General features: G+C 63.4%; 10 protein-coding genes and 2 non-coding genes across 12 annotated transcripts; 4 read left to right on the top strand and 8 right to left on the bottom strand.

Annotated features, from left to right (window-relative positions):
• Window positions 1–2304: 2304 nt before the first annotated feature.
• Window positions 2305–3592, top strand: LOC62_01G001275 (uncharacterized protein; the record flags this gene model as incomplete). Its single annotated transcript, XM_062767759.1, has 4 exons — window positions 2305–2365; window positions 2423–2539; window positions 2725–3312; window positions 3348–3592. The coding sequence occupies 4 exons, from the start codon at window positions 2305–2307 to the stop codon at window positions 3590–3592; spliced, it is 1011 nt and encodes a 336-aa protein (XP_062623743.1).
• Window positions 3593–4766: 1174 nt separating this feature from the next.
• Window positions 4767–6461, bottom strand: ecdD_6 (Major facilitator-type transporter ecdD; the record flags this gene model as incomplete). Its single annotated transcript, XM_062767758.1, has 5 exons — window positions 4767–4961; window positions 4998–5065; window positions 5100–5533; window positions 5574–6368; window positions 6409–6461. The coding sequence occupies 5 exons, from the start codon at window positions 6459–6461 to the stop codon at window positions 4767–4769; spliced, it is 1545 nt and encodes a 514-aa protein (XP_062623742.1).
• A 1055-nt stretch (window positions 6462–7516) lies between these two features.
• Window positions 7517–9832, top strand: GAL4_4 (Regulatory protein GAL4; the record flags this gene model as incomplete). Its single annotated transcript, XM_062767757.1, has 4 exons — window positions 7517–7611; window positions 7650–9203; window positions 9244–9475; window positions 9522–9832. The coding sequence occupies 4 exons, from the start codon at window positions 7517–7519 to the stop codon at window positions 9786–9788; spliced, it is 2148 nt and encodes a 715-aa protein (XP_062623741.1). The 3' UTR covers window positions 9789–9832.
• Window positions 9833–10050: 218 nt separating this feature from the next.
• On the bottom strand, window positions 10051–11122 carry rhlG_2 (Rhamnolipids biosynthesis 3-oxoacyl-[acyl-carrier-protein] reductase; the record flags this gene model as incomplete). Its single annotated transcript, XM_062767756.1, has 4 exons — window positions 10051–10254; window positions 10289–10388; window positions 10441–10777; window positions 10822–11122. The coding sequence occupies 4 exons, from the start codon at window positions 11120–11122 to the stop codon at window positions 10051–10053; spliced, it is 942 nt and encodes a 313-aa protein (XP_062623740.1).
• A 323-nt stretch (window positions 11123–11445) lies between these two features.
• Window positions 11446–12726, top strand: rhlG_3 (Rhamnolipids biosynthesis 3-oxoacyl-[acyl-carrier-protein] reductase). Its single transcript, XM_062767755.1, has 6 exons — window positions 11446–11677; window positions 11715–11954; window positions 11993–12092; window positions 12147–12426; window positions 12465–12593; window positions 12629–12726. Exons 1-6 carry the CDS (start codon window positions 11500–11502, stop codon window positions 12692–12694), a joined length of 993 nt encoding a protein of 330 aa, XP_062623739.1. The 5' UTR covers window positions 11446–11499; the 3' UTR covers window positions 12695–12726.
• A 7-nt stretch (window positions 12727–12733) lies between these two features.
• Window positions 12734–13581, bottom strand: Y212_3 (putative 21 protein; the record flags this gene model as incomplete). The annotated part of the gene is made up of 4 exons (XM_062767754.1): window positions 12734–12899; window positions 12940–13028; window positions 13061–13171; window positions 13255–13581. 4 exons carry the CDS (start codon window positions 13579–13581, stop codon window positions 12734–12736), a joined length of 693 nt encoding a protein of 230 aa, XP_062623738.1.
• Window positions 13582–14343: 762 nt separating this feature from the next.
• Window positions 14344–16972, top strand: NAGLU_1 (Alpha-N-acetylglucosaminidase). Its single transcript, XM_062767753.1, has 7 exons — window positions 14344–14507; window positions 14546–15154; window positions 15206–15288; window positions 15325–15641; window positions 15696–15779; window positions 15816–16689; window positions 16743–16972. Exons 1-7 carry the CDS (start codon window positions 14416–14418, stop codon window positions 16919–16921), a joined length of 2238 nt encoding a protein of 745 aa, XP_062623737.1. The 5' UTR covers window positions 14344–14415; the 3' UTR covers window positions 16922–16972.
• Window positions 16968–18285, bottom strand: SPAC26H5.09c (putative oxidoreductasec). Its single transcript, XM_062767752.1, has 4 exons — window positions 18049–18285; window positions 17781–18002; window positions 17511–17729; window positions 16968–17470 (listed from the first exon to the last, which is right to left on the bottom strand). Exons 1-4 carry the CDS (start codon window positions 18253–18255, stop codon window positions 17024–17026), a joined length of 1095 nt encoding a protein of 364 aa, XP_062623736.1. The 5' UTR covers window positions 18256–18285; the 3' UTR covers window positions 16968–17023.
• Window positions 18286–19382: 1097 nt separating this feature from the next.
• Window positions 19383–19465, bottom strand: LOC62_01G001267. The gene is given in 2 exon segments: window positions 19383–19418; window positions 19429–19465. It is a non-coding gene; the product is annotated as a tRNA-Thr (tRNA).
• A 48-nt stretch (window positions 19466–19513) lies between these two features.
• LOC62_01G001266 lies at window positions 19514–19600 on the bottom strand. The gene is given in 2 exon segments: window positions 19514–19549; window positions 19563–19600. It is a non-coding gene; the product is annotated as a tRNA-Asn (tRNA).
• A 112-nt stretch (window positions 19601–19712) lies between these two features.
• Window positions 19713–21774, bottom strand: PTR2_6 (Peptide transporter PTR2; the record flags this gene model as incomplete). The annotated part of the gene is made up of 4 exons (XM_062767751.1): window positions 19713–20380; window positions 20443–20908; window positions 20961–21711; window positions 21768–21774. The coding sequence occupies 4 exons, from the start codon at window positions 21772–21774 to the stop codon at window positions 19781–19783; spliced, it is 1824 nt and encodes a 607-aa protein (XP_062623735.1). The 3' UTR covers window positions 19713–19780.
• Window positions 21775–22766: 992 nt separating this feature from the next.
• Window positions 22767–27220, bottom strand: LOC62_01G001264 (uncharacterized protein; the record flags this gene model as incomplete). Its single annotated transcript, XM_062767750.1, has 13 exons — window positions 22767–23711; window positions 23752–24099; window positions 24135–24203; window positions 24242–24343; window positions 24381–24842; window positions 24881–25000; window positions 25038–25478; window positions 25517–25571; window positions 25608–25688; window positions 25727–26698; window positions 26768–26829; window positions 27040–27165; window positions 27200–27220. The coding sequence occupies 13 exons, from the start codon at window positions 27218–27220 to the stop codon at window positions 22767–22769; spliced, it is 3804 nt and encodes a 1267-aa protein (XP_062623734.1).
• Window positions 27221–27615: the final 395 nt, after the last annotated feature.

The following is a 27615-nucleotide window of genomic DNA, read 5'->3' as shown; positions in this document are numbered from 1 at the left end:
CACTGCGAACAGGTCTCCAGGGGCACCAACGGGGACCAGTGGGCACCGATGGGGACCAAGGGCCCACACCGATGGGACCAGTGAGCAGCAAGCAGCAGCAGGAGCGGGCCGCCACTCGGGCTCCCCAGCCGCGCGGTAACCCGCCCGACCTGACCTATGAGACACGCAGCACCCGATGCCCGCTTGACGCCAACACCCATGCACCTGGAGCGCACCTGGAGCCCTTTGGAGGCCGCCAAGACATGAGCCGTTATTACAGATCCGCGCCAGCGTTCGATATCGAGTGTTTACGGTCCCCGTGGCGCTGGCTTGGCGGGGGTCTGTGCGCCGTGCGGTCGATGCTGTAAATCTCCAGGGCGGTGGCTGATGGACAATCGCTGTTCTTCAAACGTCGACACCGTTGTTATTGTGAGGCCGATCGGCGAGAGCGAGATTGGCCGAAGACGGAGCACCGTTGCGAGACGGTGGGGTGCCACACCGAGACGGTGGAGTGCCACACGCCAGAACGAGGGGAGCGCCACACCGTCGAGTCACCACCCCCGCGTCAGCACATCCACCACCCACTCTACCTCCATCCGTGGTTGTCCCTACAGCGCGACGTATGCAGTGGCCACACGGGGCCCCAATCTCCCAGCCGATCCCTCGGGCTCGGGTCAGGCTGCACCGGCGGGTATCGGCACCACGTCCCCCGCCCCCCTCACGAGCCCCATCTCGCGCCCATGGCGGATCCCATGGCCCCCGGGGACACCAGGCCGGCGGTTGGGGCCGGTGAGGCCACAAAGGAAGGTTAGTCACCCGCTTGTTGTCCGCCCGCCGCTCTAGCCCCGTGATGGTGGGCGGGAAACGCGAGCCGACCGCGCCGACTGCGACCGCGCCGACCGAGCGAGGACGCCCGCTCCGCGCGAACCGCACACGATCCGCAGCCCAGTGCGCTGCCAAGACACCGGCGACATTTGTAGAACTTGCTTTGGTGCCCAGTGACTGGCTGAGACGACGTTGTGACGCCGTTTCACAGGCTAGGGTCCGCCGGGCTTGGATACCGCCAAGCAGGGGAGCGGTGTGAAGGTTCTTCGCCGCGTCCATCGCCTGGCCTGTGGTTCGAGGAGCCGCGTTGGCCATCTGCTGCGCCAACTCTCGCGCTTCATGTGTAAAACACAGGGGTGTGTCGGATTCCCACAATGCCAAGAGGCGGCCCGGGCGTGTGGCGCCGCCGCTCAAGCCGGCCGTAGTCGCTCCTTCTGACATTGGCATCGCTTGCCGGTTGACCAGCGGCGGGGAGCTTGCGTGTCTGAAAATCTTCAGTAGCAGCTTGCTGCTCCAGGTGAAACCTTGGCGATGAGGGTGTTTCAGTGCGTCAGCTTCGGGTGTTGAGTAGCTCCAAGTGGAACGGAGGCAGGGACAGGTGGGTGTTCGGTGGCGGCCTCTGGCGGTAGTCAGCGAGGCGTGGTCAGCAGGATGTAAAGGCCAGACTCACGAGGCTGAAAACGTGGAGGGAGGGACGAGCCGCCGAGTCCGTCCCGCCGACATGGACGACTGGGCACGACAGCTGCCATCGCTCACTCAATCACTCACGTCGAGGGCGAGAGTAGCGTCCACTCGCAGGATGAAGCCTCGACCCCGGGTCTTAAGTATCTCCCTCTCCACGGCCATGTCCGCTCGCGCCAGCTATTCTTAGACGAAGCCCCAGGGGATACACGCAGTCAAGGTCAAGCGCAGTCAGCACGGCCACCGGTCGTTACGACCCAACCCAGCGTCGTCGGCGGATTATCTCACCCCGATGAGCATTGGGAGCGGATACGTTGCTCTGACATCTCCCTGGGGGAGCACAGGTCAATGTACGCGGGGTAGTTCCACAAGTGCGGCTCAGTTCCACTGATATGGGACAGTTCCACTGACATACAATTCTAAACCGTGGGTACATGATCGTCCCGCCAGGCGCACCGATGCCCGTCTCCCGCGCGTTCTTGAGGCCAGCGGGGTCCACGTTCTGCGTACTGCGCCCCTGGCAGATATAGCAGCCTTCGCGGTACTGGATAGTGTTGGTCTCGTGGTCGTACAAGATGTGTGTGGGGTGAGTCTGACGAGTGCCAAGCATCGACACCACAGGATGCTGTACGTCATTGCCGCCACCCCCAAGCAAGTGATCACCGCCCGCCAGGAACGGTGGTCTGCCAGTTCCGCCGGCCATGACGGGCTGATGTGAAACGCGACTAGGCAAAGCTAGTCGCGACGCGTCAAGCAACGTATGCAGCAACAAGGATGCTACCTACCTCTTCTGCATTGCTCTTCACTCTCTCACTCGACATGGACCAAAGCCTATCGTTTGAATCGGGACAGCGGCCCCACTTCTGGCCACTGCTGCGTGGTGAGTTGCGTCGGCCAGCCAGCCAGGCAGCCGCCGCCAAGAGTCGAGAACGCCCAGCGCAGCCACCACCCGCCAGCCTGGCGAGGCGGTACAAGCCTGTGGTCTCTGGCCACAGGTCGGCGGTTCGAGCCGCGCAGAATCCGGTCCTGAGGGGTCAGGCGACGGGTTCGGGGAGTAGGGTCGGTCTCCTTTTGTGTGTGTGTGTTGTGCGGGTGTGTCGGTGTGGGGACGGGGCGAGGAGCCAAGCCAAACCAAGCCACCACCGGCCGGCGGCGCTCACGTGGACTGGGGTCACCATCAAGATCAACAAAGCACCTCTCACCCCCTTGACAGCTACAGCTACTGACACTCTGCCCCAGATGACCAACTTGCCGGCGTGCAAAAGCTCCTCGACTCCCCCGCTGCCGTCGCCGCCTTCCTCCCGCCCTTCCTCCACCGGCACCAGATCGCCGAGCGCAACTTCAACCGGCTCTCGGAGCGGCAGTACGCCGAGGACCGGTACGACACGCTCAACCTCACGTCGCTGGACCTGATTGACGCGTGGAACTATGTGCGGCTGAGCTTTGGTGTCGCTGTCGGGATCCCACCCGAGGACGATGACAACGGGCACGGCGAGCACAAACACCACGGGCTGTTCTCGAAGCACAAGCAGCACAAGACTACGCCAGGCGCCATCACCCTCGACGGGCGCGAGACGGAGCCCATGACCAACCTGGTACAGCTCTCGGGCTTTGCCGACTCGGGTAACGCGCGCCACCGCGCCGCGCTCGCCAGCCTCGAGCCCCTGATGCGCGACTACCCCACCAACAAGATCCTCTTCGAGACGTTCGATATCTGGGAGTGCGTGCTCCGTGACGGCCAGGTACTGGCCTACGTGTTCAAGGTGCACGGAGGGGCAGCACCGCCAACACTGCCGCACGAGTGGACCGTCGCGCCGCGGTCGCCTGGTGAGGTGGCTGGGAGAGCGAGTAGCTGACCCCAGCGCCGTCGTTTATCAGCCAGACGTCGAGCCACGCCCGCGCGAAGGGCAGGGAACACCCTCACGCTGCGCTCGCGGAAGAGCGCGACCATGACGCGGGCAGCTTGCCAGCCTTCCCGCAGCACCGCGACCCACAATACCGGGACCCCACGGCACGTGTCGCGTTCCCCACGCCCCACCCGGCGGGCGGACATCCGTGCCCGTCCGGAGAACACCCGCTGCCGCCGCTTCCCCCTGGTGCTACGTAGGTATATGGCGATGGAGAGGGCTGCCGGAGTGGAGGTACTCTTGTGCCGACTTCGTTCACGAGGACCGACGAGCGCCAATGACCGTTCTTTGGGGTTCAATTCTCGTCTCGGGCTTCGGCAGTAACGCCTCGCACACTAACACCGCGCCTCAACTTCTCACATACATATCTTACACAACCGGCAGTATTGCACTTCGAGAATCCCGCTCCATCCTACAGCACCCCACTCATCCTTCGTTTGGCTTTGACACTGACGGACGCCGGGTGCAGGCTGGCACCTGATACCTCGTTAGCAAGTCGCCTCTCGCACGACTCGTGGCCTTGCTCTCACATTCCCGCCCCGACGTTGCCGCCGCCGTGACTAGTTCCGCCGCCTCATTAAGGCCCGGACTGGGTAGGTGACTATTCTGACGGGCGTGACGACAATCTCTTTAATGACCCACAAAGGGGCCGCAATCGCGATGATCACGAAGATCGTTCTGATGCCGAGAGGGTCCTGCTCGTCGTGGGGCATTCTGCCAGTGTCGACGTCGACTTGGAGGTGGTGGCGAGTGTGGAGGTGGCGCAAAGGGTTACAACAATACATCAGGAGGCGGCGTGCCTACTTATCTACACGGGCCGAAGGGGGACGGGGTGAGTCGCGTGGGGGCACGCTGCGTGGGGAGCACAGGTTGGGTTGGTCGTACGTTATGTACGGCGCAGTGCCGATCCCGAGCGCCCCACGTCGAGCAACCGGCTGAGAGGGGCGGCTTTGCCGCTGTTGCGCGGATGATCTCGCGCACGGCTGGGATTATTCGACGCGCACCGCCGCGCGCGCTTGCCCCTACGCGCTGCCCGGGCACAGGCGCAGCTTGAGCCACCAGATCAAGCAGATGGGGTTGAGGAACCACAGCGCCGGGTGGGAAAAGCAGAAGAGGCTGGTTCCCTGCGAGCTGGGGCTCGGGGTGCGCGGTGGCGCCGGCGAGGGTGGGTAGGGCGTTGACGAGGAGGACATTGTGCGTGCTTGCGTGCATTCAACATACTACCCACGCACGCGCTCCATAGATCTCTGAGAGAAGACTGGCTGCGGACACGGGCACCCCACCCCACCACTTTGACTTTGCTAACGATTCTTCTCCCCACGCTGGGCTTCTTGCCCCATTCGTCACCCCGACCAACTACAGCCCCACATCGGCCTATTCGCCCTGTTCCTCCTTCTTCTCGACATGCTCGGCCTCAGGTTTCTCGATATTTCCGGGGCTGTCGGGCTGCCCCTCGCGGATGTTCTGCTCGAGGATGTACCGCCTGTACGCGCGCGAGTTGCGCGGCGTCGAGTTGCGGTACAGGATGTCGATTTGCTCGAGCGAGAGCTGCTTGGTCTCGGGGATCATCTGACGTTAGCGGTGTACCGGGGCCGGTCAACTCACAAAGTACGCGAAGACAAACGCGACGCAGCAGCACCCGCCCCAGATCCAGAACACGTTGGTCTTGAGGCCTGTTGTCAGTGGCGACACCGACCGCCCACCCACCTGCATTCCCAGGCCCCGTGTTAACTAGGAACGGTGTCGAGTAGGATATCGCGAAGTTCAAGGCCCAGTTGGACGCCGTAGTAAGCGACATGCTCTTGGTGCGGATGGAGTACGGCGGCAGCTCGGCCGTAATGACCCACGCGAGTGTAGCCCACGTGCTCGCAAAGTGCGCGATGTAGATACACACAAAGGCGACGAGAACCTTCTGTGCGGCCGCGTCAGTGATGGGGCGCGCGACGCCAATGGCCGCCACGACGATCTGCGACACGGCCATGCCCGCCGCGCCGTAGAGCATGAGTGGGCGCCGGCCGATCTTGTCCGCCGCCCACATGCCGGGGATGGTGCACCCGACATTCACGACGTTGGTCGCGATGGTGATGAGGAAGGGTGACGAGATGCCCGAGTTGGTGAAGAACGTCGTGCCGTAGTAGAAGCTGAGTGTCAGCTGGGCCAGACTCGCTCGCCGCCACTCACATGAAGTTGATGCCTGTGAGCTGCTGCAGCGCCTGGAGGAGACAGCCGGTGATGACGCGCTTAAAGTTCTTGCCCTCACCCATGCGGAAGCAGTCGGCCCAGGTACCTCTGCCCTCGGCGAGCTCGTGCTCGAGGTTGGCGTGGATCTCGTTATACTGCTCGGTGACTTTGGCGCTCTCGGTGGGTTCGCCGAGGAGTCGGGACAGGGCCTTGAGGGAGTCGTCCTTCCGGCCTGCGAGGAGGAGCCAGCGTGGCGACTCGGGGAGGAGGGCCAGCCCGCCGACGAGGATGGCGGCCCACACGAACTGGATCGACACGGGGATCTGGTACGACGACGCGTTGGGCCGGTCCTTGGTTGCGTTGACTACTATCGCGGCGACGAGCAGCCCGATGGTGATGAACCACTGGTACGCTGACACGATGGTGCCGCGCAGGTGGCGCGGCGCACACTCGCTCTGGTAGATGGGCACGAGGCAGGACGTGCCACCTACCCCCAGGCCAGCGAGGACGCGGCCGATGGCGAAGCCTACGAGGGACTTGGTGCCCGTCTGGAGCGCGACGCCGACACAGAACACGGCAATGTACGCCATGATGCCGCGGCGCCGGCCGAGCTTGTCGCCGACCGTGGAGGCAAGCAGCGCGCCGAAGAACGTACCCGCGGATAGGATGGAGGTGATGAGCGAGTCGGTCTTGGACGTGAGCTTGAGGTGTCCGTCCGCCTGGCGCGTGCCGTACACTGAGAGAAAGTACGGCATCTCCTTCAGGCCAGCGATGTACCCCGTGTCGTAGCCGAACCTGGGGCCGGGTCAGGTCAGCGGGCCGCGGGGCGACTTACAGAAAGCCGCCAAAGGAGGCGAATGCGCCGAGGAAGATACCTAGAGAGGGCATGCTTGCGGGTCGGTGGTGGTGGGGGGCAGTGTACCCCGCGGAGCCCTACTATATGCGACTTGGCGAGTGCCACAGCCCGCGCCGCCACACCGAGGCGGAGGCCTGCGCTCCGGGGCGGGGCCAGCACAGTGGGGCAGCGGAGACAGCGCTCCGTTCGCGCATATCTGGATGATCGTCGGAGAGATGTACCTGTGTGCGTGTGTGATCGCGTGACGGTGACGCTCGTGCATGCGGAAGGAGGCTGGATATCGATAAGACTGTGGTCGTCTCGGTCGTGTGGGCACGTGTAGTGGTGGTGGGTGGCATCGGCTTCGGGCCGGAGGCCAGTCAGCCGGCGGCCCATCGGCAGACTGTTTGCCGACAGCTCGTTTCGAAACGAGGTGCGTGGAGCTGTGCTCCTCGACAAACTTGCGGACCGCACCAAGGCTGGGGCGTTCGCAGCTGACACGGTGCACGGAGCACAGAGACATGTGCACGGAGTGTAGCCCTCCGTATACTCTCGGCGTGCTCGAGCACGGCGATGGCGACGGCGTCGGGAGTGAGAGTGGTGGCCACGATGTCGTGTGTGGAGCGGACCTCTCCCCCGCTCGTCGGCAAGAAGCAGCTAGAAATGCCGAAGACACGGCTATAAGAGCCAAGCAAGAACTTATGCACCCCCCGCGTTCATGACCATGTACGCGATTTGTAAGGCGCTGCTGTTTGGATGAATAAACGACGAGTTCTGCAGAGAGTCTGGAACACCTTGGCGGTGGAATCCGGTTTTTGAGTCAGGGGGGGGGCATGGCCGAGATGACCGGCGGCACTCGTGCAACCGATAAACGCAAGTTGCCTGCTCTCCACGTCTCGTCTCTCCCTCTCCCTCCAACTCACGCCCACTGCATCCATGCACGCGCACGACTCGCGGTCCCCGTCGCCGCAAAGCGACGCGCACCGGCGCAAGCGGAGCCGCATCCCCGTTGCGTGTCTCCCGTGTCGTGAGTGCCGCCCCGACGTTGAGCAGTACTGACGCCGACAAAGGCTCCCGCAAACAGTCGTGTACCGGCGGCCATCCGTGCATGCGGTGCGAGCACGACGGCCGCGAGTGCTCGTACGGCGAGAAGGAGCGCAAGACGCCGCTCACGCGCCAGCGCATGACCGAGCTCGAGGACCGGTGGGTGTGGGTTGGTGGTGGTAGAGCTGACTGTGTAGCATCGCACTGTACGACAAGGTCTGGCACGGCGTGTTTTCGGGGTATGAGTTTGACGCTGCGTGCGACGACTTTGAAGCGCGCGGCCCGGGCGACGTGCTCTCCAAGCTCGCTGCGTTGCACTTTAGCGACGTGGTGAAAGCGCAAGCACCAGCACCAGCACCAGCCAAGGTGGCTGAGCTCATCACGCCGGCGTCTCCTCCTCCAAAGCGGTCGGCCGCTACATCGGCAGCAGCAGACGCCGAAGACGACGACGACGACCTCCCCGCTACGCTTCCGCCGACCCGTGCCCACTCGCCCGCGGCTGTCGTGGCACCGCTCCCCCTCCTCGAGCCAGATACAGCGTACAACTACGAGTGGGCCGAGGACGCGGCCATCCCGCCGCGCGACGACGCGGGCATGGGCTCGATGATCCACGGGCGGGGCACGAGCTACTTTGGCCTGTCGTCTGGCGCGGCATTCCTCAACGCCATCCAGAAGCTCACCCCCGTGCGGGTACAGGGCATCTCTCCTGTCCAGGTCACGGAGCACGCGGCGGCCGGCATGATCCTCTCGGACGACCAGTGGTCGCCGCCGCACGACCAGTTCTCCTCCCCACACGACTGGGACAGCCCGACTGCCGCGACCGTCGCTATCCCCCCGTACTCCGAGGTGCGGGGCTACGTCGACGGCTACTTCAAGTACTTCCACCCCATCACGACGATCGTGCATGAGCCCACTATCCGTGCACAGGTGACTGGCGCGCTTCGCGTCCCTGCGAAACCGGGCACTGAGGTGCTCCTCAACATGGTGTTCGCGATGGGCGCGCTCGATTCCGGCATGAGCGCGCAGAGCGCCGACGGGAACAAGTACTACCTCGTCGCGCGGCGTGCCCTCGAGCGCGACATTCTCGAGGGCGGGACGCTGTCGCTCGTACAAGGGCTCGCCATCATGTCCAACTATCTGCAGCGGTCAGGGCGCCCAAACGCGGGGTACATGTGCCTCGGGTGGGCGCTGCGCATGGCCATGACACTGGGCCTGCACACGCCCGTCACGTCGCCGCGGTGCACGCCGTTCGAGCGCGAGATGCGTCTGCGTGTGTGGTGGGCCGTGGTCACCATCGAGGCTGGGTGCTCAGTCACCTTTGGCCGGCCGCACCCCGCCGGCGCGTTCCAGCTCGATGCGGCGCCGATCCCCATCAACTGCGACGACGAGCACCTGACTGTCGGCAGCGCGGACCCGCCGGGAAACATCGGCGAGGTGACAATGTACACGGCGCTCGTGTACCAGTCGCGCCTGGCACGCGTGACCTGCGCGCTCGTCGACCGCATCCTGCACTCGAACCCCGCGCCGGCGGTACACGAGCTGAGAAAGTACGACAACCGGATAGTCTCGGTCATCGAGTCGATGCCAGAGTACATGCGCACTGCGCCACCCCCAGGACCATACGGCCTGGCGATGAGCATCCAGCACTGGCGCACGCGCGACATCCGCGCGATTCTGTACCGCCCCCTGCTGCTCGGCGCGGCGTGGGGGAACCGTACCGGCCTGTCCGGGGAAGTTCTCGACGCGATAGAGTAAGCAGTAACACCCAATACCCCGCTGACTGGCCCGCAGGACGTGCCGGTCCCTCGCGGTAGAGAATCTACAAGACATTGCCAAGTTCATGGCCAACACGGACGACTCGTCGCGCTGCACAGAGTGGTACGCAATCTACTTTGCGTTCCAGTCGGCCCTCACGCTGCTGCTGAGCGTCGTCGCCGAACCCGACAACCCGTCCGCTGTGCTCTGGCGTCAGGTGATCATGTCCACCGCGGCATGGTTCCACAAGTGCCGCTCAATGACCGCGGTAGGTTCTCTCCCCGGCCCGGTGCAGGCGTCACTGACCCACCCAGCTCGGCGCAAGCTACGCCCGCGTGCTCGAGAACGTGCTCGGCGCGACGCCGCAGTCGGCCGAAGCGGCCGGCCTCGCCGGCCTCCAGAGCCTGCTCTCGTCGTGGTCCACCGCCGCGCAGGACGCCGCCGTGCAAGAGGGGAACGGCAACGGCGACCTGGGGTTCGATATGGACCGCTACTGGCTCGAAATATGGGGGTTGACGTCGGGAATCGGCGCAACCCTGGACACTGCCCTCGTGGAAGCGGGCCTGCAACCAGAAGTGTAACTTGTTTGTCTGTACTGTACAGTATAATTAATGCATCGTCGTGTATGAGTAGGCTAAACGGTTAAGACGGTGGCAGGGGAGTGTCGGCGCCGCGTGGCAGATTAGCAGACGCGGGCGGGCGGGCTTGGCACATCGATGAGGGCCACCACGATCTATGGATGTCCTCCGGACTCCCCTGCAACCCACGGCCCGCTGCGATCCGTATCTACGCTCTGCATCCAGCCCAACCAACTCTATAGTCCCCCTCGTCCTCTCCTCGCACCTAGAACGCCTGGTCGATCATCCACCCGCCGTCGATGAGGTGCTCCGCGCCGGTAACGTACGAGTTGGTCGCGAGCGACAGGATCGCGCCGGCGTACTCGCGCGCGTTGCCGGGCCGCGCGAACGGGATGCCCCACTTGTTCTTGAAGACTGCCGAGTCGGCCACCGAGCCCGTGTTGCTCTCGTTGGGGATGACGGTCATGCCCTGGGCGTTAGCTGTGCTAGGGAGCGGCACTCACGCTGGGGAAGTAGCCTGGCAGCACCGTGTTGACGCGGATACCGAAGCCTGCGCGCGTGAACTCGGTTGCGAGCTGGTGCGACAGGCTGAGCGTGGCGGCCCTGGGCGTGGTGTCAGCTCTCTCTCTCTTGCCAATGGCCCGACCAAACCCACTTCGACGCGTTGTAGTTGAACTGTCCGCGCTGCGACGTGATCGTCACCCCGGACATGCTCGAGATGTTGATAATGTTGCCTGGCTCGGGGAACCCGCCGACGCTCTTCGCCGCCGCCAGGAGGGGGAGGAAGGCAAACGACGTAAAGTAGTAGCTTGCCGAGTTGATGCGGTACGTCGAGAGCCAGGTGTCAAACTCCTCGCCGTCAAACATGTGCTTTGAGAGCGCCTCGGGCGTCTGCTCGACGGCCGTGATGTCCGTCGCGCCCTGCGACACGCCGTGGTTGTTCACGAGGAGGTTGATGAACTTTTCGTCCTTGCCGACCGCTGCGACGAGCTCTGGGGGGTCGTCAGCGATGTCCACACGCCCTTCGCCAACTCACTCTGGATGCCCTCCTTGGTGCTGACGTCGGCCTGGACAGCGACAATGGCGCCGCCCTCGCCCGCTCCGTTGGCCGCCGACGTGCGCGTAGCAAACGCCTTGGCGGCCTCATCGAGCGGCTCGGGCCGCCGGCCAGTAATGTACACCTTTGCGCCGTTCTCGGCGAGCGCGAGCGCCGTGACCAGCCCCAGGCCGGTGCCGCCGCCCGTCACGACGGCGACCCAGCCGCGCACGTCGAACAGGCTCGCGGCCTTGAGGCTGTTGGTTCCGGAGAGGGCCGAGATGAGGGCTGTAGCGGACATGATGTATGTGGGTGCTGCTGATACAACGACGACGGAGCGCGGCACAGCGACTTAAGTACCCCGCACTGCAAAGGTCCGAGAGGGGCACAGTCGTCCGTGGCCGACGCCGAGGGCCGTCGGGATACAGGCTGCCGATGGGCTCCACTCGGCAACCTCCTCGCCGCCGGCCTTGTCCGTCATCCGCCACGCGCCACGAGGATTATCTCGCGTGGCCAGCGGAGTTTGCCCCGCTCCCCACCTGTTCGGATGGGCATGCTCCGGATCAATACGTCGGGCTGATGGGCGGAGGGTCGTATCCGAGCATGCACCCATTGCTCCATGGTTACCGAGATGGTGGTGTGTTAGCGACGAACGACTGCGGGGCTGGGTCCGGTCAGATGGGGACCCGGGGGGTGCGATGGGCGCTATATTGTGCCGCAGCGGCGACTTGTTCTCCTCCCCATCACACACACACACACACAATGACATCGTCCCTCTCCCTCCAGCAGAGCATCAGCGGCACGGACGCGCTCGACGTGAGCAAGCTCTTCAGCGTCGCGGGGCGCGTGGCGATCGGTAAGCTCTCCGGCCGCTGGCCAACACTCACACCCAGTCACGGGCGGCGGTACCGGCCTTGGCCTCGTCACAGCCACCGCGCTCGCCGAGAACGGCGTCAAGGTGTACATCACCGGCCGGCGGCTCGAGCCCATCGAGGCCGCGGCCAAGTTCAAGCCGCGGAAGGGCGACGGGCAGATCATCGCCGTGCAGGCCGACCTCGCGACCAAGGCTGGCATCGCCGCGCTGCGCGACTACGTCGCGGAGCGCGAGAAGTTTGTCAACATCCTCATCAACAGTGCGTGGGCGGCGTCCAGGACGAGCTGTTGACATCAGACCACGGCGTGTTCCTCGGCCGCGCGGAACTCGACGCCAAGCCCCAGACTGCCGAAGCGCTCGGTAAGGCCATGTTCGAGGAGGAGAGCTTTGAGCAGTGGTGCGTCGTGCGGGTGGCTAGCCGGCCCGGTGGTGGAGGCTGACGCTTCCACAGGGGCGACCTCTTCGCGATCCACGTCTCGTCGCCGTACTTCATGACGGCGGCCTTCCTCCCCCTCCTGGCGGCAGCCAAGACGGCCGGCTTCCCGGAGCCCGGCAACGTGATCAACATTGCGTCCCTGTCGGGCATTACGCGCACGTCGCAGCGCGGGCAGTTCAACTACAACGCCACCAAGGCGGCGACGATCCACCTGAGCCTGATGCAGGCGACCGAGTTTGCTCGGCGTGGCTTGGGCATCCGCGTCAACTCGGTGTCGCCGGGATACTTCCCCAGCGTACGTGTGCGAGGGTAGACTGCGCTGACTGGCCACAGGGCATGTCAGTTGCCGACTTTGACAAGAAGAGCGGGGACGAGGCCCACTGGAAGGACGAGTATGGCATTCCGTTCGGCCGGGTCGGCACAGCAACCGACTACGCGCAGTGCATCATCAGCCTCGTGGTCGTGAGTTGTGTATCCTGGACGAGCTGACCCTCCAGAACCAGTACGTCACCGGCGAGAACTTTATCATCGACGGCGCGTGGCTCGCGGGCCAGAAGTTTTAGGTATAGAAGTGCATGGTGATGCTAGCCCGGACAATGCCCCTACTTCTTCTCCTCGGTGCCGTTCTTCTTGGCCTCCAGCGCGGCCCGCTGCCGAATGTCATAAGCGTACAGAGGCGCGACGTCGAGCTCGATCTTGGGCCCGAGCCACGTCGCGCGCGTCGTGTGGTCGCCGGCCGACTCGCCAGTGTTGGGGTGGATGAGGACGCTGGGTGTGAGCAGGTCAAGACGGCGGTTAGGCAACCTACGACAGCGGCCCGCGGTTCTCGACCACGTAGGAGAAGAGCGCGCCGAGCTCCTCGGTGTTGAAGATGTTGACCTCGAACATGGGGGTGGGCTGGTGTCAGCGGGAATAGAGAGCCAACGTACGTGAGGGCCCACGGCAACCTCCCAGAAGCGCTTGACGTGCAGCTCGGGGAACTCGCGGCGGATGGCAGAGTGCAGCTTGCGCGCGTACTCCTTCTCGTCGAGGTTGTTTGGCTGGGGTGTGAGCGGGGGACGTGGTGACTCACCCGGGCGTCGTCGCGCCCACGACCTCGGTTGGCTGGTCCGCCGCAACTTACCTTCCAGTAGATGTGGAAGTCCCAGATCGGCGCGCTGAGCGGGTTCCCGTCCCGGCCGTGGTATAGCGGGCCGTAGCTGGGCGACTTGTCGCCCGCGGCGGCCGGGCGCGCGGGGTTGACGTGGATACTCGAGCCGTGCGACTTGGGGTTGGCGACCAGGTCGTCGGTGAGCGCGGGCTCGTTGCTCGCGTCAAAGGACAGGTACGGGTCGCCGTAGGACACGACCGAGCGGCCCGCGGCGAGCGCCTTGAACTCGCGCGCGAGGCGCTCCTGGTCCGTCTCGCCGGCGGCTGCGGCGCCGAGCGTCTGGTTCACTTGCGCTGACATTGTGTTTGGGTGGGTGAGAGAAAGAGTGAAGAGGGAAGAGAGATGAGAGGGATGCAAAGACATGTCAGGCCGGTCAAACCAAGTCAGTGGCCGTCGATGCCCAGTGCCCGCTCGCTGCACGCGTCCAATCTCGGTGATGCCCGATGACGCCATGGTCGCGATATCAGAAAATGTGCCATCGCGACGCGGCCAAGCGAGGAGGGCAGAGAGCATGCAACAGCACGACTTGGGTCTGTCGGCGCCTGGCTGGTTTCGGGTGCCATGGCCCGATACCGAGAGAGAGCAGAGACGAGGTGGTTATATAGAGGGCGACAGGTATCAGATTGTTGGGTTGGCAGAACGAGGGGTCGGCATCACTGTCCGGCAAACCGGACCCGTAGACTGCCTTCATTGCCTGCCGTTCACTCCTCAGCCGACATGCACGCAGTCCGGGCCATGCACCAGATCAAGGTCCTCGGCATGCACTGCTCCGTCCCTATGCATGCATGCATGCACCCCGCGGCGTCTTGCCCGTGCGTTTTGAGCCCTCACTGCCATCTGCGTGCCGATCGGCGCCGAATCGGATCAGCACCCAAAAGTGCCGGGTAATGTCCGTCTGGATCCAGCAGCCAACAACATTCGGTCCGTGGTCCGGTCGGTCGAGACAAGTCTTGGCTCTGTCCATCTTGCAGGATATATACATCCCTTGGGTGTTCGGACAAAACGGCGGCTGGGACACGCTCAGCAACGGCACGACATGCACGATACGTAGCCGAACTCGAGGACTGAGGACTCTTTAAGCCTGCGACCACTACCGTCACCGAGGACTCCCAACGCTCCTCTCCACTCACGACCATGACCACCACTACACCTTGGACACCGGTGGGCGCGGAGCCCAGCGGACCCGGCGCACTCCAGGCGCTCGTGGAGCGCCGTCTCCCCAAATCGTGAGATTACCTTCTGGCAGCGTGGCGCTGACGCGTAGCCTGCACGACAAGTTCACGTTTGTGCTCGACGCCAGCGTCGCCAAGGCCGCCCAGTTCGACAGCTACACCGTCTCCTGCAAGGACGGGCACATCAAAATCACGAGCGCGACGACGCCGGGCCTCTCGCGCGGCCTGCTGGCCTACCTCCGTACTCTGGGCGGCGACATCTTCTGGTCCGGGGACACGTTCACCGAGACCCTCGGCGCGAACATCACCGACGCGGAGCTCAAAGGGGGCGCGTGGGCTGAGATCCGGTACTTCCTCAACATTGTAGCGCACAGCTACACGCTCGCGTACTACGACTGGCCAAAGTGGGAGTACCTGCTCGACTGGGCGGCGCTGCACGGCATCACGATGCCGCTCGCCGTCGGCGGGCAGGAGCAGATCTGGCTCGAGGTGTACCGCGACTTTGGCCTCGCCGACGCCGACATCCTGGAGTACCTCCCCTCGGCGGGGTTCAAGGCGTGGATGTACATGGGCAACACGCACGGGTCGTGGACGCAGCGTGTCACGGCAGAGTATGTCGCCGCGCAGTGGGAGCTGCAGAAGAAGGTCGTGTCGCGGATGGTCGCTTTCGGCATGACGCCTGTGCTGCCTGGTTTCAGCGGGTAAGTGGGAGTTGGACCCTCGACGCAGTTGCCATTTGGCTGACGTGCCAGCTTCGTCCCCGCCGCGCTGCACGACAAGATTGGTGGGCCAGACTTCCTCCTCGCGTCGCGATGGAACGACATGCCGAATGAATGTGAGTGACAGCCAGTGCCGCGCCGCTGACATGCAGACAGCTGCAACACGGCCCTCGAACCCACCTGGCCCTCGTGGAACACGGTGCAGACGGCCTTCCTGCGCAAGCAGCAGGCGCTGTACGGCGGGTGGACGTCGCACCACTACTCGGTAGACCTGTACAACGAGCTGCACCCGAGTTCCATCGAGCCCGAGTACCTCGCGGCCAACGCGCGCGCGACGATGGACTCGCTCAAGGCCGCCGACGAGCGCGCAGTGTGGGTCATGCAGGCTTGGTGCTTCCGCGACGACGTGGCCCACTGGCCGCCGTCGGCTGTCAAGGGATTCCTTAGCGGAACGACGCAGGAGGAGCATGTAGGTGGCAATGGGGAGGTGAAGGCCCGGTACGAAGTCACTCACACACCCCAGCTCATCCTCGACCTCGCGGCCGAGCACATGCCATTCTGGAACCGCAGCGAGAACTACCACGGCAAGCGCTGGGTGTGGAACACTGTACGTGGCGCCACATGGCCGAGCTAACGCTTCCAGCTGCACAACTACGGGCAGAACAACAACCTGTTCGGCGCGCTAGAGGAGTACAGCGCCGCGCTGGCCTCTGCGCGCCGCGACGGCGGCAATCTGGTCGGGATCGGGCTTACGCCCGAGGGGCTGAACCAGAACGAGATCGTGTACGAGCGCGCGCTCGACGCAGCATGGGACGACGCGCCGGCCGACCTCGGCGCGTGGCTCCCCGGCTGGGTGTCCCGGCGATACCAGCTGCCAAGCGCCACCGTCAGCCCTGCACATACCGCATGGAAGGAGCTCGCGGCGTCGGCGTACAGGAGCAACGACGCGCGCGTACAGGGCGTCTACCGCTCCATCTTCGACATGGTCCCCGCTGCCTCGGGGATGCTGGGCAAGGGCACGCACTTCTTCGCGACTATCATCCCGTACGACACGGCCCGCGTAGTCCTCGCGCTCGACTGCCTGCTCGCTGCGGCCAAGGAGACGCCGGCGCTCGAGGCCGCCCCGGCGTTCAGCTACGACCTGGTCGACGTCGCGCGGCAGGTGCTATTAAACGCCGGCGTGGGGCTCTACAAGGCGCTCATCGCTGCGTGGGAGAAGGGAGACAAGCCGGGCGTGGCGGAGCATTCCGCCCGTATCGTCGAACTGCTGCGCGACGTCGACGCCCTGCTCGGCACGGACAAGAACCACCTCCTCGCGCCATGGATCGCGGGCGCGCGGTCGTGGGCCGCGACCGACGCCGACGCGGACAAGCTCGAGCTCGACGCGCGTAACCAGATCCTCCTGTGGGGCACGGGCGCGGCGACGCCGTGGTGCCTCGACCGGTATGCCGCCAAGCACTGGCACGGCGTCGTGGGCACGGCGTACGCGCGCAGCTGGGAGCTGTTCGGGGAGCATCGTAAGTGTTGTTGTTTGTGACTAGTAGCCGGGTGCCCGCTGACCGCGTCTTAGTGCTCACGACCACGCCGGACCAGTATGACTACCCCGCTTGGTGCGCCAAGGTCGAGGCGTACGAGAAGGAGTGGCAGGCTGAGAAGTGGGGAGAGCGTGAGGGCGAGACGTGGGGCACTGTTGGCAAGCCTGTCCAAGTTGCTGTCCGCCTCCGGGCCAAGTGGGCCGAGTGGCTGTGAAGAGCCAGCGTTCACCACCCCCAGCAGTAACGCACCCCTGTACCAACCTAGATGTAATGGATTACTTGGAACGCTACATACTGCTACAGACACGCCACGCTACTACTTCTTGACGTCGATAATCCTGCCCTCCTTGCTCGACTGGTTGCCGAGCTCGATGATCTTCATGGTCCAGATGGCCTGCTCGGGCTTGACGGCGAGGCGCGACGGGTCCTTGGCCTCGACGGCGTCGTACAGGCTCTCATAGATGGCAGGGTACCATCCGTGCTCGGTCTTGACCTTCTCCGTCCTCCACTCGCCGTTGGCGAACGTCGACACGGAGCCCCACGCGCTCTCGGGCTCAATGCCGTAGCCCGTGTCCTTGACCGTCTTGCCGCCGCGCAGGAAGGGCTCCTGCGGGTCGAGCCCGAACTTGAGGTACGAGCCGCTGGCGCCCTTGATGAGGTAGCGCAGCTGCTCGGGGACAGACGAGAGGATCGACGCGCCGAGGTTGACGGTGAGCGGCGTCTTCGAGCCCGCCTGGGGAGGGTAGTAGAGCGTCATCTCGAACTGCGGTGTCAGTTGGGTCGAGCACCTGGTGTCAACTAACAGCCTCGTCGAGTCCAATGCCGCGCTGGTCAATGTTGCGGTTGAACACGCGGTCCGGCACGCCAAAGAGCGTGATGGCCTGGTCGATGATGTGCGAGCCGAGGTTGTAGATCGCCTCGTTGTGGTTGCCCGGCAGCTCCTTCCAGCCCGCGGCGACGTGGCCGGCAGGCAGGGGGCGGTAGCGGTCGAAGCGGGTCGTGAACTCGTGGATCGCGCCGAGCTGGGGTGTGTGTCAGGGCTACAGCTTTCCTTCACAAGGTAGCCAACGCACCTTGCCCTCCTTGATGAGCTTCTGGAGCGTGAGGAAGTCGGCGTCCCACCGGCGGTTCTGATAGACGCAGAACACGAGGCCCTTGCTCTTGGCGAGCGCGGCGAGCTCCTCCGCCTCCTCGACGGTGGGCGTGACGGGCTTCTCGACCATGACGTGCTTGCCGGCGTTGAGCGCGGCCTTGGCGTACGGGAAGTGCGTGTTGTTAGGCGTCGAGATGACGACCTGGGGTGTGTGAGCTACATCTTGCGGAGAGCCAAGCGCAACTCACGACATCAACCTCGGGGTCGTTCACGACCTCGTCAATAGAGGTCACCACCTTGATGTCCTTGCCTGCGACCTCCTGCGCCTTGCCGCGCGGCGTGCGCTCCAGGATGGAGTGGAGCACAAACTTGTCGGGCAGGGCCGAGATGAGGGGGTAGTGGAACGCCTGGAGGGACAGGCCGGTGCCGAGGATGGAGACGCGGAGGGGGGCCATGGTGTGTGTGTTGGGCTGGGCTGGGCGGGGGGAGGGGGAGAGTGATGGGGAGGGAGGGCGTCGCGACGTTGGGGAAGACTTCGTCTTATAGCTGTCCGGATGTAGCGTACACGTCGGAAATGAGCCGTTCAGCCTCGTTCTGTAGAATGGGGATCGTGGGTGGGTGCGTGGTGGAGGCGGCGACGCGGGTGGCGGCAATGGACGGCGTTTGCAAAGTGAGCGGAGCAAGGTCCGCTCGGTGGAGGTGAGTTTTTGACGTGGCTGCAAGTTGTTAGCGACGCGACGACGTGTCGCGGCCGCCAGCCCACGCATGCACGACGAGCACACGCCACGCTGGTTGGCTACAGTGATCACATGTCGCCGTTGCCGCTCAACCCTGTCTGCTTACCTCCCAGGCAGCCTACAGTAGCTCGCCTGTTGTGCCTGTTCCACGAGGGTGTCCTGCCTCGAGCGGACCCCGTCCGCCCTGAAGACGCCGAAGAGAGTAGCCGCAGCGGAGGTCGGCGCCGGGGTATTGTGCTCATAAGAGTTCGGCCGTGGGGTGTTAGTCATCTGGTGTGGTTTGGCCCGATGGAGGAGGAAGGGAGGGAGGGTAGAGGGAGAGTAGAGGGGAGACGGAGCCGGATAGTGGGTGAGGAGGCAGGGTGAATGTATTGAACTGCAATGATGCTGCTAAATGCTCGACACGATGGCGATGGCGGGGACGGCTCTCCGCATCGTTCCTCTTCGACCCCCAGTCCGAAGTGCACAGACCATCTACAGTAGAGCGCCGAGTTGCCGTTGGCGATCACCACGTGGTTGTGGCAAATGGTCACATATGGTCGATCTGTGATTCGCATCTGAGACACTTGAGGCATGAGGCACCTTGGTCCAACTTGGTCGCAAGCGGCGAGCACCTCCGCGTAGCATCGACGGACGACAGACACCCGAGAGCAGACACATGCTCAAGGGATCTGCAGAGCTGTATCGTAGCCGAGATCCGCGTAAGGGTCGGGTGCGAGCCCGGTGCGAGGGCACGTGGGCGACCCTCCTCCTCGAATCCAATGCTCAATCGCCCGCTTCGTTCTTCCTTCGGCTCTTCCTCCAAAAACAGACATTCGCACCACCAAAACGTAGCTTCTACTCGCTGCCTTCTACCCGAATCGAACGGGTGACCTTTCCATAGCATGTCCATACTAGTGGAAAATTCTAGCCACTGAACTAAGAAGGCAAGTTGAGTGCGGTATTGGTGTCGGGAGACCCCTCGCCGCCGCCGTTGCTGCCCCACACGGGCTCGAACCGTGGACCTCGGAGTTGTCGTCTGATGGTAACAGCTCCACGCGCTAGCCAACTGAGCCATAGGGCATTGGTGTCTGGGGAGATTGTTGGTCGGTGATGAGGGAGGTAGGGGGAGGGACTGGGGGCTGGAGAGGAACTTGGCTTACTTTGTGCTTCTCGGTGACTTGCATTCGTGCCAACCGCACCCCATGCCAGGCGCATACTCATACATGCTGTCCTGGTACCATTACGAAAAGCTATAAAACCACTAGTACGCCTCCTCGTCGTCGGCGACCTTCTTCTCTGCGATGTAGTTGGGCTGGTGCTTGCCCTGCTGGCGGTCGACATCCGCAAAGTTCTCCATCGGCTCGTTGAGGTGCTTGAAGTAGACGGGGAAGATGATGGCGCAGACGAGACACAGCGCCGCGACAGGGATGTAGGGCCAGATGAGGTTGGGGTCGGTGATGGCGGCCGAGCACGCGAGGGAGATGGCGGCCGAGATGGCCGACGAGAAGAGGCAGATGGCGTACACGAGGCCCTTCATGCGTGCCGGTGCGCGGGTGTAGGCGAGCTCGTAGCCCGTGACCATGACGAAGAGCTCGCCGACGGCCGGGACGGCGTAAAGAGGGATCATCCACGCGATCGAGACGGGCGAGACGTCGTCGCAGGTGGTCGCGCTCCATCCGCAAGGCGAGGTGACGTAGATGCGCCACTGGATGATGGCGGAGAAGATCATGGTCAGCATGCCGAGGATGAAGCCGATGGACAGGCGCGTCATGGGCTTGAGGGGCAGGCCGATGCGCTCAAAGAAGGGGTACACGCCCCACGTGAGGATGGGTGTCGCGACAATGATGGCGAGGGAGTTGAACTGGGAAAAGTCAGCGGAGCCGCTCCACCGAAAAACTGTCACACTGCCACACGCCCACTCACGTTGTTCATAATGTCGTTGGGGATGCCGCCGAGCTTCATGGCCACACTCATGTCGTTGTACTGGTTTCCAATAGCGCCGTCGGCAAGGATGAAGATGGGCGTGAGGAAGAACACGACGCTGGCAGAGCACGACGCGCGCAGCTCCTCGACGAACAGGTCGTCCCAGAACACCTCGGGCGAGAGCTCCTGGCCGCCAGCGGCCATGTGGCTCGGCTTGGCGTTGTTCCAGAACGCGTCGCCGCCGCGGAAGATCTGCTTCCAGCTCGAGTTGGCGAACAGCGTCTTGAACACCCTGAACGCCTCGACGACGACCGAGCCCTGCGCGGGTGCCTTGTACGTCTTGCCGTAGAGCACGGCGAGGACGATCGGGCACAGCATGTAGATGATGCCGGGGAGGAGGAAGGCGAGCCAGAAGCCGACCAGGCGCTCGGAGTAGGAGGTCGCGATGGCGAAGAAGGATCCGATGCTGGGGTTGTCAGCGGCGGCGTCATATCAATTTGGTAGCCGAGCCGACTTACTTGATCGCCCAGTAGAAGATGAGCAGGTAGCGCGTGACCGTCGTCTGCGGGTCGAGGATGACGCGCTCGCCGGTCTGAGTGAGCCGGATGACGGGCTTCTTCACGGGGCTCTGGTCGCAGAGCATGGGGCCAAGCGAGGCCTTGATGAAGCCCGACGCGAACGACAGGATAAGCACAGCGATGATGAAGGGCACGAACGCGTGCCCGCCGCTAATGACCGACGGAATACCGGGAATGACGAGGAGCACGTGGGCGATAGCGCCGACAGCGACGCCGACGCAGATGGTCTTGTAGCGGCCCCAGTACGCGTCCGAGACGATACCGCCGAGGATGGGCGTGACGTACGCGAGGAACGTGAACGTCGACGACACGGCCGAGGCGGACACGCTGCCCATGCCCAGCGCGCCCGCCGACTGGTCCTTGCCCTTCGCGCCCTTGGCGACGGCGCCGGCGCCGTTACCGCCCTCCGGGAGAGGGTTGTTGACGAAGTTGGCGAAGATCTGCGAGGAGCCAAAGTACGACGCGCGCTCGGCGAGCTCGACGAAACACAGGCAGAAGGCCGCGAACGCCAGCGGCGCGGGGATCTTCTTGAGCGTCGAGAGCTCCTCGGTGGTAGGGTACTCCTCGCCGTCGTCCGCGGGCGAGGTCACCTCGGCGCCGGCGTGGATGGACGTCTTCTCGTCCTTCTCGGTCGGGAGGCCCGAGGGCGGGAGCGGGGCAGACTCGTACTCGAGTGTTGTGTCGTTTACGTCTGGGCGTGTCAGCCACTGCTGGCTACGTGCCCACGACACCACCGACGGTACTCACTGCTCATGGTGTGTTAGGTGGCGAACAAGACGTGCCGACAAGGCACACTTTTGTACATTCTCCTCTTGACGGCCCCACTCGCCCCCCGCGGACTAGCGGCATCGAGTCAATCAATCAATCAGCACACAGTCAGTCAGTCAGCAGGAATACTTAGCGCTTGCCCGCCAGCACGCCCAATCACGCGAGGTGTCTCGGCCACAGCAGCCCAATCAGTAGCACCACAGCCGGCGGGACTGCGCGCGCCCGCGTGCAGACCGGTGTTAAGAGCCCACTCTGTTCGGCTCAGTCGCTTCAAAGGCAGAGGAGCACATGGTGCATGTTGTTACGATCTGCGCGCGGCAGTGGAGGAGGGTGATATCAGTCCACTTTCAGGGCCGCCACAGGGCAGATAGGACGTCACCATGTGCTCCCCCTCCCCCGATCTGGCTGGCGTGCCGGCGGCCTCGCTCCGCTCCGCGCACTCCGCCGGCCTACGATGCCATCGTCCCGAACCACCGCGTGTAGCGCAGGGCGGCGTGCCCCGAATGGTGCTATTCTGAGCTGTATTGGCCGCGCAGGACGGGCTTTTGGCCGACGATGAATGGTTTTGCTGGATTTAATCAAATTTTCCACCATCGGTCATCATCAGGGTCGGCGACTTTAGGCCATCAACAATATCGGGCATCAGCCAGTTGTACACACGTCGTGTGATGCCTGTCGCCTAGAACAGTCACGGCTTCTGCGGCTTCTGCACAAGCCGAAATCATCTGCCGCGGCTCACACAGGTTATACTTTCATGCTCGCTACTTATGTACACTTTCATTGGCGAGTCTTACTCTCATTCATGGGCGTGCACTGTCGCACCCCAGGGCCTACTTGCCCACATGGAACCGAGTCGATGGACGCAGGGGACATGTCACCCCCCATCCGACTCGGGGTATCTGTGCTCGAAACTAAACTCATGGGAATCTATGTACTTACTTTGGTGGCGGACAATTGTCCGACCACCCCACCACGACCCTACCACCCACCCGTGTCGTCTTCGTCCGACGGGATAGCCTTGGCCGCCGCCGGGTCGGGCATTGCCTGGCTAGCCCATTGGTCGTTGGCGCGTCCACCGCCGTACTGGCGTGGACCACTCCGCTGAGGCCAGCCAGAGTTGGTAACTGGGCCACCACCACCAGAGTAGGTAGCAGGGCCACCAGGGTAAGGGTAGCGAGGGCCGCCGTAATCACGTGGAGGGCCGTAGTCGCGACGACCCCACCCGCCAGAAGGTGGAAACTGGCCTAGAGGCCCAGAGAGCCGGCCAGTCTCACTCTGGTACCCGCCGCCAGGAGCGCCACCCACAAAGTCACCAGGCAGTCTTCCTGCAACGCCGCGAGTAGAGGGCTCCTGGAAACGATTGCCACCGCCGAATCGGCTTGGAGGAGACTCAGGGAGGCTGTGAGGAGAAGGACGCGTCGGCGTCGAGGCCAGGTCGCCGCCAGTCAGGTTCGTCTGGATGCTCGGGGGTGTCACAGTAACGTTGAAAGATAAGGATGCGGGGGTGTCGTGTCCTCCGCTGGAAAGAGGCAGCAGAGGGAGGTGCTCGCTGTGAGCGGGGGTAGACGGCGGAGCGTCCGGTGGCGGCGGTGCGACTGCAGCCGGCTGCTCCTCCTTGATTCCGTTGGCCTCACGCCATCTCTTGAGCTCATCTGCGTCATAGATGGGCTTTAAGAGTCCGTCCTCGAACTTGGTTCCGAGGACGCGGGGATGATTGGTGTCCGGAGCCGAGATAGCGGAAGCTGGGTTCGACTCGGCTTGCTTCATAGCCGGCTCTTGTACAGGCGCCGTGCTCATCGAGTGGACGGACGGGTCGGCCGCCACAGACTCTGGTGGAGCAGAACTCGGGGGGATGGTCGAGGGCATGTGGGTCTGTGGCTGGCTTGGGCCAAGGTTGAACCCAATAGGGAACGGGAGCCACATCTGGGGTCGTCAGTATGATGCCGCTGCTGAGGCAACTGACGGGATAGATGGTGGGGGCATGAGCCACCTGCGAAGGGTTGTAGCCGCCATGCTGCATACCGCCGCCGGGGAACATGAACTGCGGGTGGAACCAGGGGACCATAGTGGGATCGTGCGTCTGCTGCATTGGAGCATTACTTGGTTGCTGCTGGTGCTGCTGGTGCATCCACGGCAGGGGGAGTGGAATCGTGGCCTGGCTGATTGGCGTCATGGTAGGTGGCGTGCGAACAGAAGGCGGGGTGCGTGCAGCAGGTGGGGTGCGTGAGACTTCCGGTGACGGAGGCGAGTACTGGGCTGCCATGGTGGGGCTCATGGCTCTTCCAATGGGGTCGACGTACATCTTGCGGGCCTATTGTCTCAGTGACGAACCCTTCGCACCCATACCTGAACATCAATCGGCAGCACCTTCCTCGGCTCGACCTTGATTGCAGAGCCAAATGAAACGGCATTGTCCTATGGGTCAGTTGAGTGTGCTCGTCCTCTTCGCTCACCTCGTACTGAATCGCCTTCGAAGCCCCATCAGCGGTCTGGAACAGCACACGCGCGGTCGCGTAAGTGCTCTGAGTCGACCCAGGGTTGTACTCGATGGTGACCTGCGTCGTTAACCTTGCGAGTGGGCAGAGCACTTACAATCTTCCCGTATCGCTCAAAACGCTTCAGAAGGCTAAGATGCGTCTCCTGGTTCTTGACAAGTCGACCAACGAAGATTGCCGCATCGTCAAAGTACTTGGGCTCACCGTCCACGTACTCCTCGCGAAGGAGTCGGCCCTTGTAGGTTGGAAGGACTTGAGCACGGAGATGGGGGTGGATGAACTCGGGGGACGAGGGAGAAGGGGTCTTGACGCCGGTATCGAGAATGGTGCGAGTCGGAGTGGCCCAGGTCGGTGTCTTCGCCTTCTCAGAAGGTGAGAGTGGCACACCACCCTCGCCCTCCGCCGCAACTCCCTCGGCTGGAGCTGAAGCGCCACTCTGGCCCGACTCCCCGTCTTGAGGAGATCTGGGCGGAGAGGCAGAGGTCCCGACGCGATAGCGGCCCTCGCCGTCACTCTCCATAGCATAGCGTGCCGACACACCAGGGATACTCTTGAGCTTCTGGAAATGTCAGCGCGCGACTCGCAAAGATTCCTCACGTTGAGCATGAAGTCGGCCTCTCGGGCCGGGCTGACAAGGAAGATCCACCCCTTGGAGTCGCCAGACGGCTTGATAGTCTCATGGACATCGCAGAAGCAATCGATGAGGTCGGGGAGGAACTGCACATGTTAGTAGCGAAAGGCCTGGCCGAAATACCTCCTTCTCCCGAACTCGACGACCAAGGTCAAATTCCTTGACAAGCTGGGCTTCACCTCCGGTCTCGAGGGCCTGCAGCCTAGCTTGCTCGAAGTGCTCGTTCTTGACCCCGTGTCCGTTGATGTGAATACGCATGACCGTACGTCCAGAGGGGGTAAGGAAGGGGATGGCCCAGATAGAGAGCGAAGGTGGCAGAGGCTGCTGCTCCATCTCCTCGCGCTCCGAGTTCACCGCCATGTCAAACCCACGAGGGGACGCTGAACGTGAACGAGAATCGTGACGAGGTCCGGTGATATTGACCCAGACGGCCCGCAACTGAACCTCGGCCGGAACTGTCTTGATCTTGAGCGTGATCTCGATTATGGCACTACGGCTTGTCGACTTGTGGAGGCATCGGGCACTGTAGGGGTCCTCCAGCACCTTGTGAACGGATTCTTCTTCCTGCGGGTGTCAGTGTGGGCGTGGTAACGATATCGTACCTCATAGATGACAAACAGAGCGTCTCCCTGGCCGTCATGGTGGCGGTTGGGAATGCTGGGATCAGCGATGCTCGATGAATCAGTGACGCACATGCAGCGGATCGTGCCGTAACGGGCAAAGTGGTTGGCAGCGAGCTCCTTGAACTCCACTGTGCGGATAGGGAAGGGGGCCCTACGATGAGTGAGCTTGGATCATGATGCTTTGCTTACCTGACATAAAGGCGGCGACTGGCAAAGATGGGACTCGTAGTGGGATGAGGGTCCCTCTTCCAAAACTTGGCCGGGTTGTTAAGCACGCCCCAAGGAAGCTTCTTTGGTGGGTCGGGCAGAGGCTTGGACAGCCTGAGGCTCGTCAAGCCGCTGCCACGACTGACGTCGCGTCCGCGACGAGCGGGTGCCGGTGCTTCGGGGTAAGGCTCCTTGCCACGAGCGGTCGCAACTCTGTCCTTCTCGGCAGAAACCTCCTTCTTACCGGTTGCGCTTCCCCCATCCGACGCCTCGTCCGAAGCCTCGTTGGACGCCCCCTCCTCAGCAGGCGAGCTCTCGTTGCCCTCGGTTGAGGCCGTGCTGCGCCGACCTTGGGGGACAGCCTCTTCGTCGTCCGAGTAGAACACCGTCACCGGTGCGCGCTGAGGAGGAGCACTGTCGGGGCGAGAAGGCGCAGGGCTGTGTGCTTGGGATGGAGCGACACTCTGCTCGTCGGAAGACGCGCCGTCCTGAATCTGCGACGGCGCCGAGGAGGGCGGGCCGACAGGGAGATTGCTGATCCATTTGCTGACGCTGAAGTCGTGACCCCAGCCACCGTCGTCCTCCTCGGCCGTTGTGTGCTCGCTCTGGCCCCAAGGGCGAGGGTTGGCAACCTCGGTGTTGTTACAGTCGCGGTTCTGGCTTTGGCGAGGGGGCCTACCACCATACTTGGTTGGAAGGGAGAAGTTTCTGTGAGGCGCATGGGCGGGTGGTGGTCCGTGAGGGCGGGAGGAGTCGTTTCCCCAGGTGGCGGTGGGTGGCAACGTCCCATGCTGGCGGGGTTCGGGGTATCGGCGAGCAGAGGACTCAGCCTCGCTGAAACGAGGTGCCTCTTGCTGCTTGGGGATGGACTGAGCCGGCGCCTTGGGGACAGAGCGACCACGATCACGGTCGCGCACAGAGGGAGGCTTGTCGATGACAGGCGGCATAGGGCTCCTGGGGCGGGGCTTGGACTCGAAGAGTAAGGCCTGGGATGTCAGCTAGTGGGATGATCTTGTAGCTTACATTTTCTTGTGTCCAGCTGGCATCAGCACGAGAAGGTGGGGGAAGATGACGGGGCTTGTCGCCTGGAGGTGACTGGGCGCGTTGATCAGCGTCACTCAACGATTATGCGGCGCACTGATGAGGGTCTCTGGAGGGGGCGCGTCGCCTCCCACGCCTCGCTGGTGGGGGACGTGGGTTGTGCGTTCTGAATGTCAGCTCCAGCAGTCAAACGATAGCTGACCTTGTCCCCGGCGGAGACCTAGGTGTCAGCAATGAAGACTCTCCGAGCTCACCTTGTCCTTTGGCGCAGGCTTCTTGACGGGCGAGTCCTCGATGGGCGAGAGACGCGACTCGCCCGCGACGCTGGCTGCGGCCTTGCCCTTGGACTTCTTGGATGTCGTCCGCTTAGGCTTGAGGCGCTGGGGTCAGCGGGTGGTCGGATGGTACGCGTACCTCTGTGCCTCTTGCTGACATGGTGGTGCTGGGGTACAAGTGGTGTTGGGGTGAGTTGAGGTGGGTAGAGTTGAAGTCGAGGGATATAGAGTGAGAGTGAGTTGGAGGTTGAAAGGAAGAGGAGGATGCTGAAAAGTCTTGATTGTCGGTGAGAAAAAGAGCGAGGGGGGAGGGGCGTCGGGGAATCACGATACGGCGAGCGAGCGACGACGAGGGAAATGGGAGAATGGAAGGAAGACGGGGCGCGGCGCGGCGCAGGCGCGAGTGTGAAGAGTGAACAGTTGAACGGTGTGGCCTGCAACTCGTCGGGCGCAATGTCGTCGTCAGGAAACAAGTGTGCATCCATACCCACCTCATTGCACAGCAGCAGTCAAGCTCACACCGACCCCGTCATCGTCAGTCAGCAGCTGTTCCAT

Source organism: Vanrija pseudolonga, chromosome 1 (genome assembly GCF_020906515.1).
Source record: "Vanrija pseudolonga chromosome 1, complete sequence".
Taxonomy (NCBI): domain Eukaryota; kingdom Fungi; phylum Basidiomycota; class Tremellomycetes; order Trichosporonales; family Trichosporonaceae; genus Vanrija; species Vanrija pseudolonga.
The sequence above is the reverse complement of the archived record's forward strand: the minus strand, read 5'-3'. Positions and strand labels throughout refer to the sequence as shown.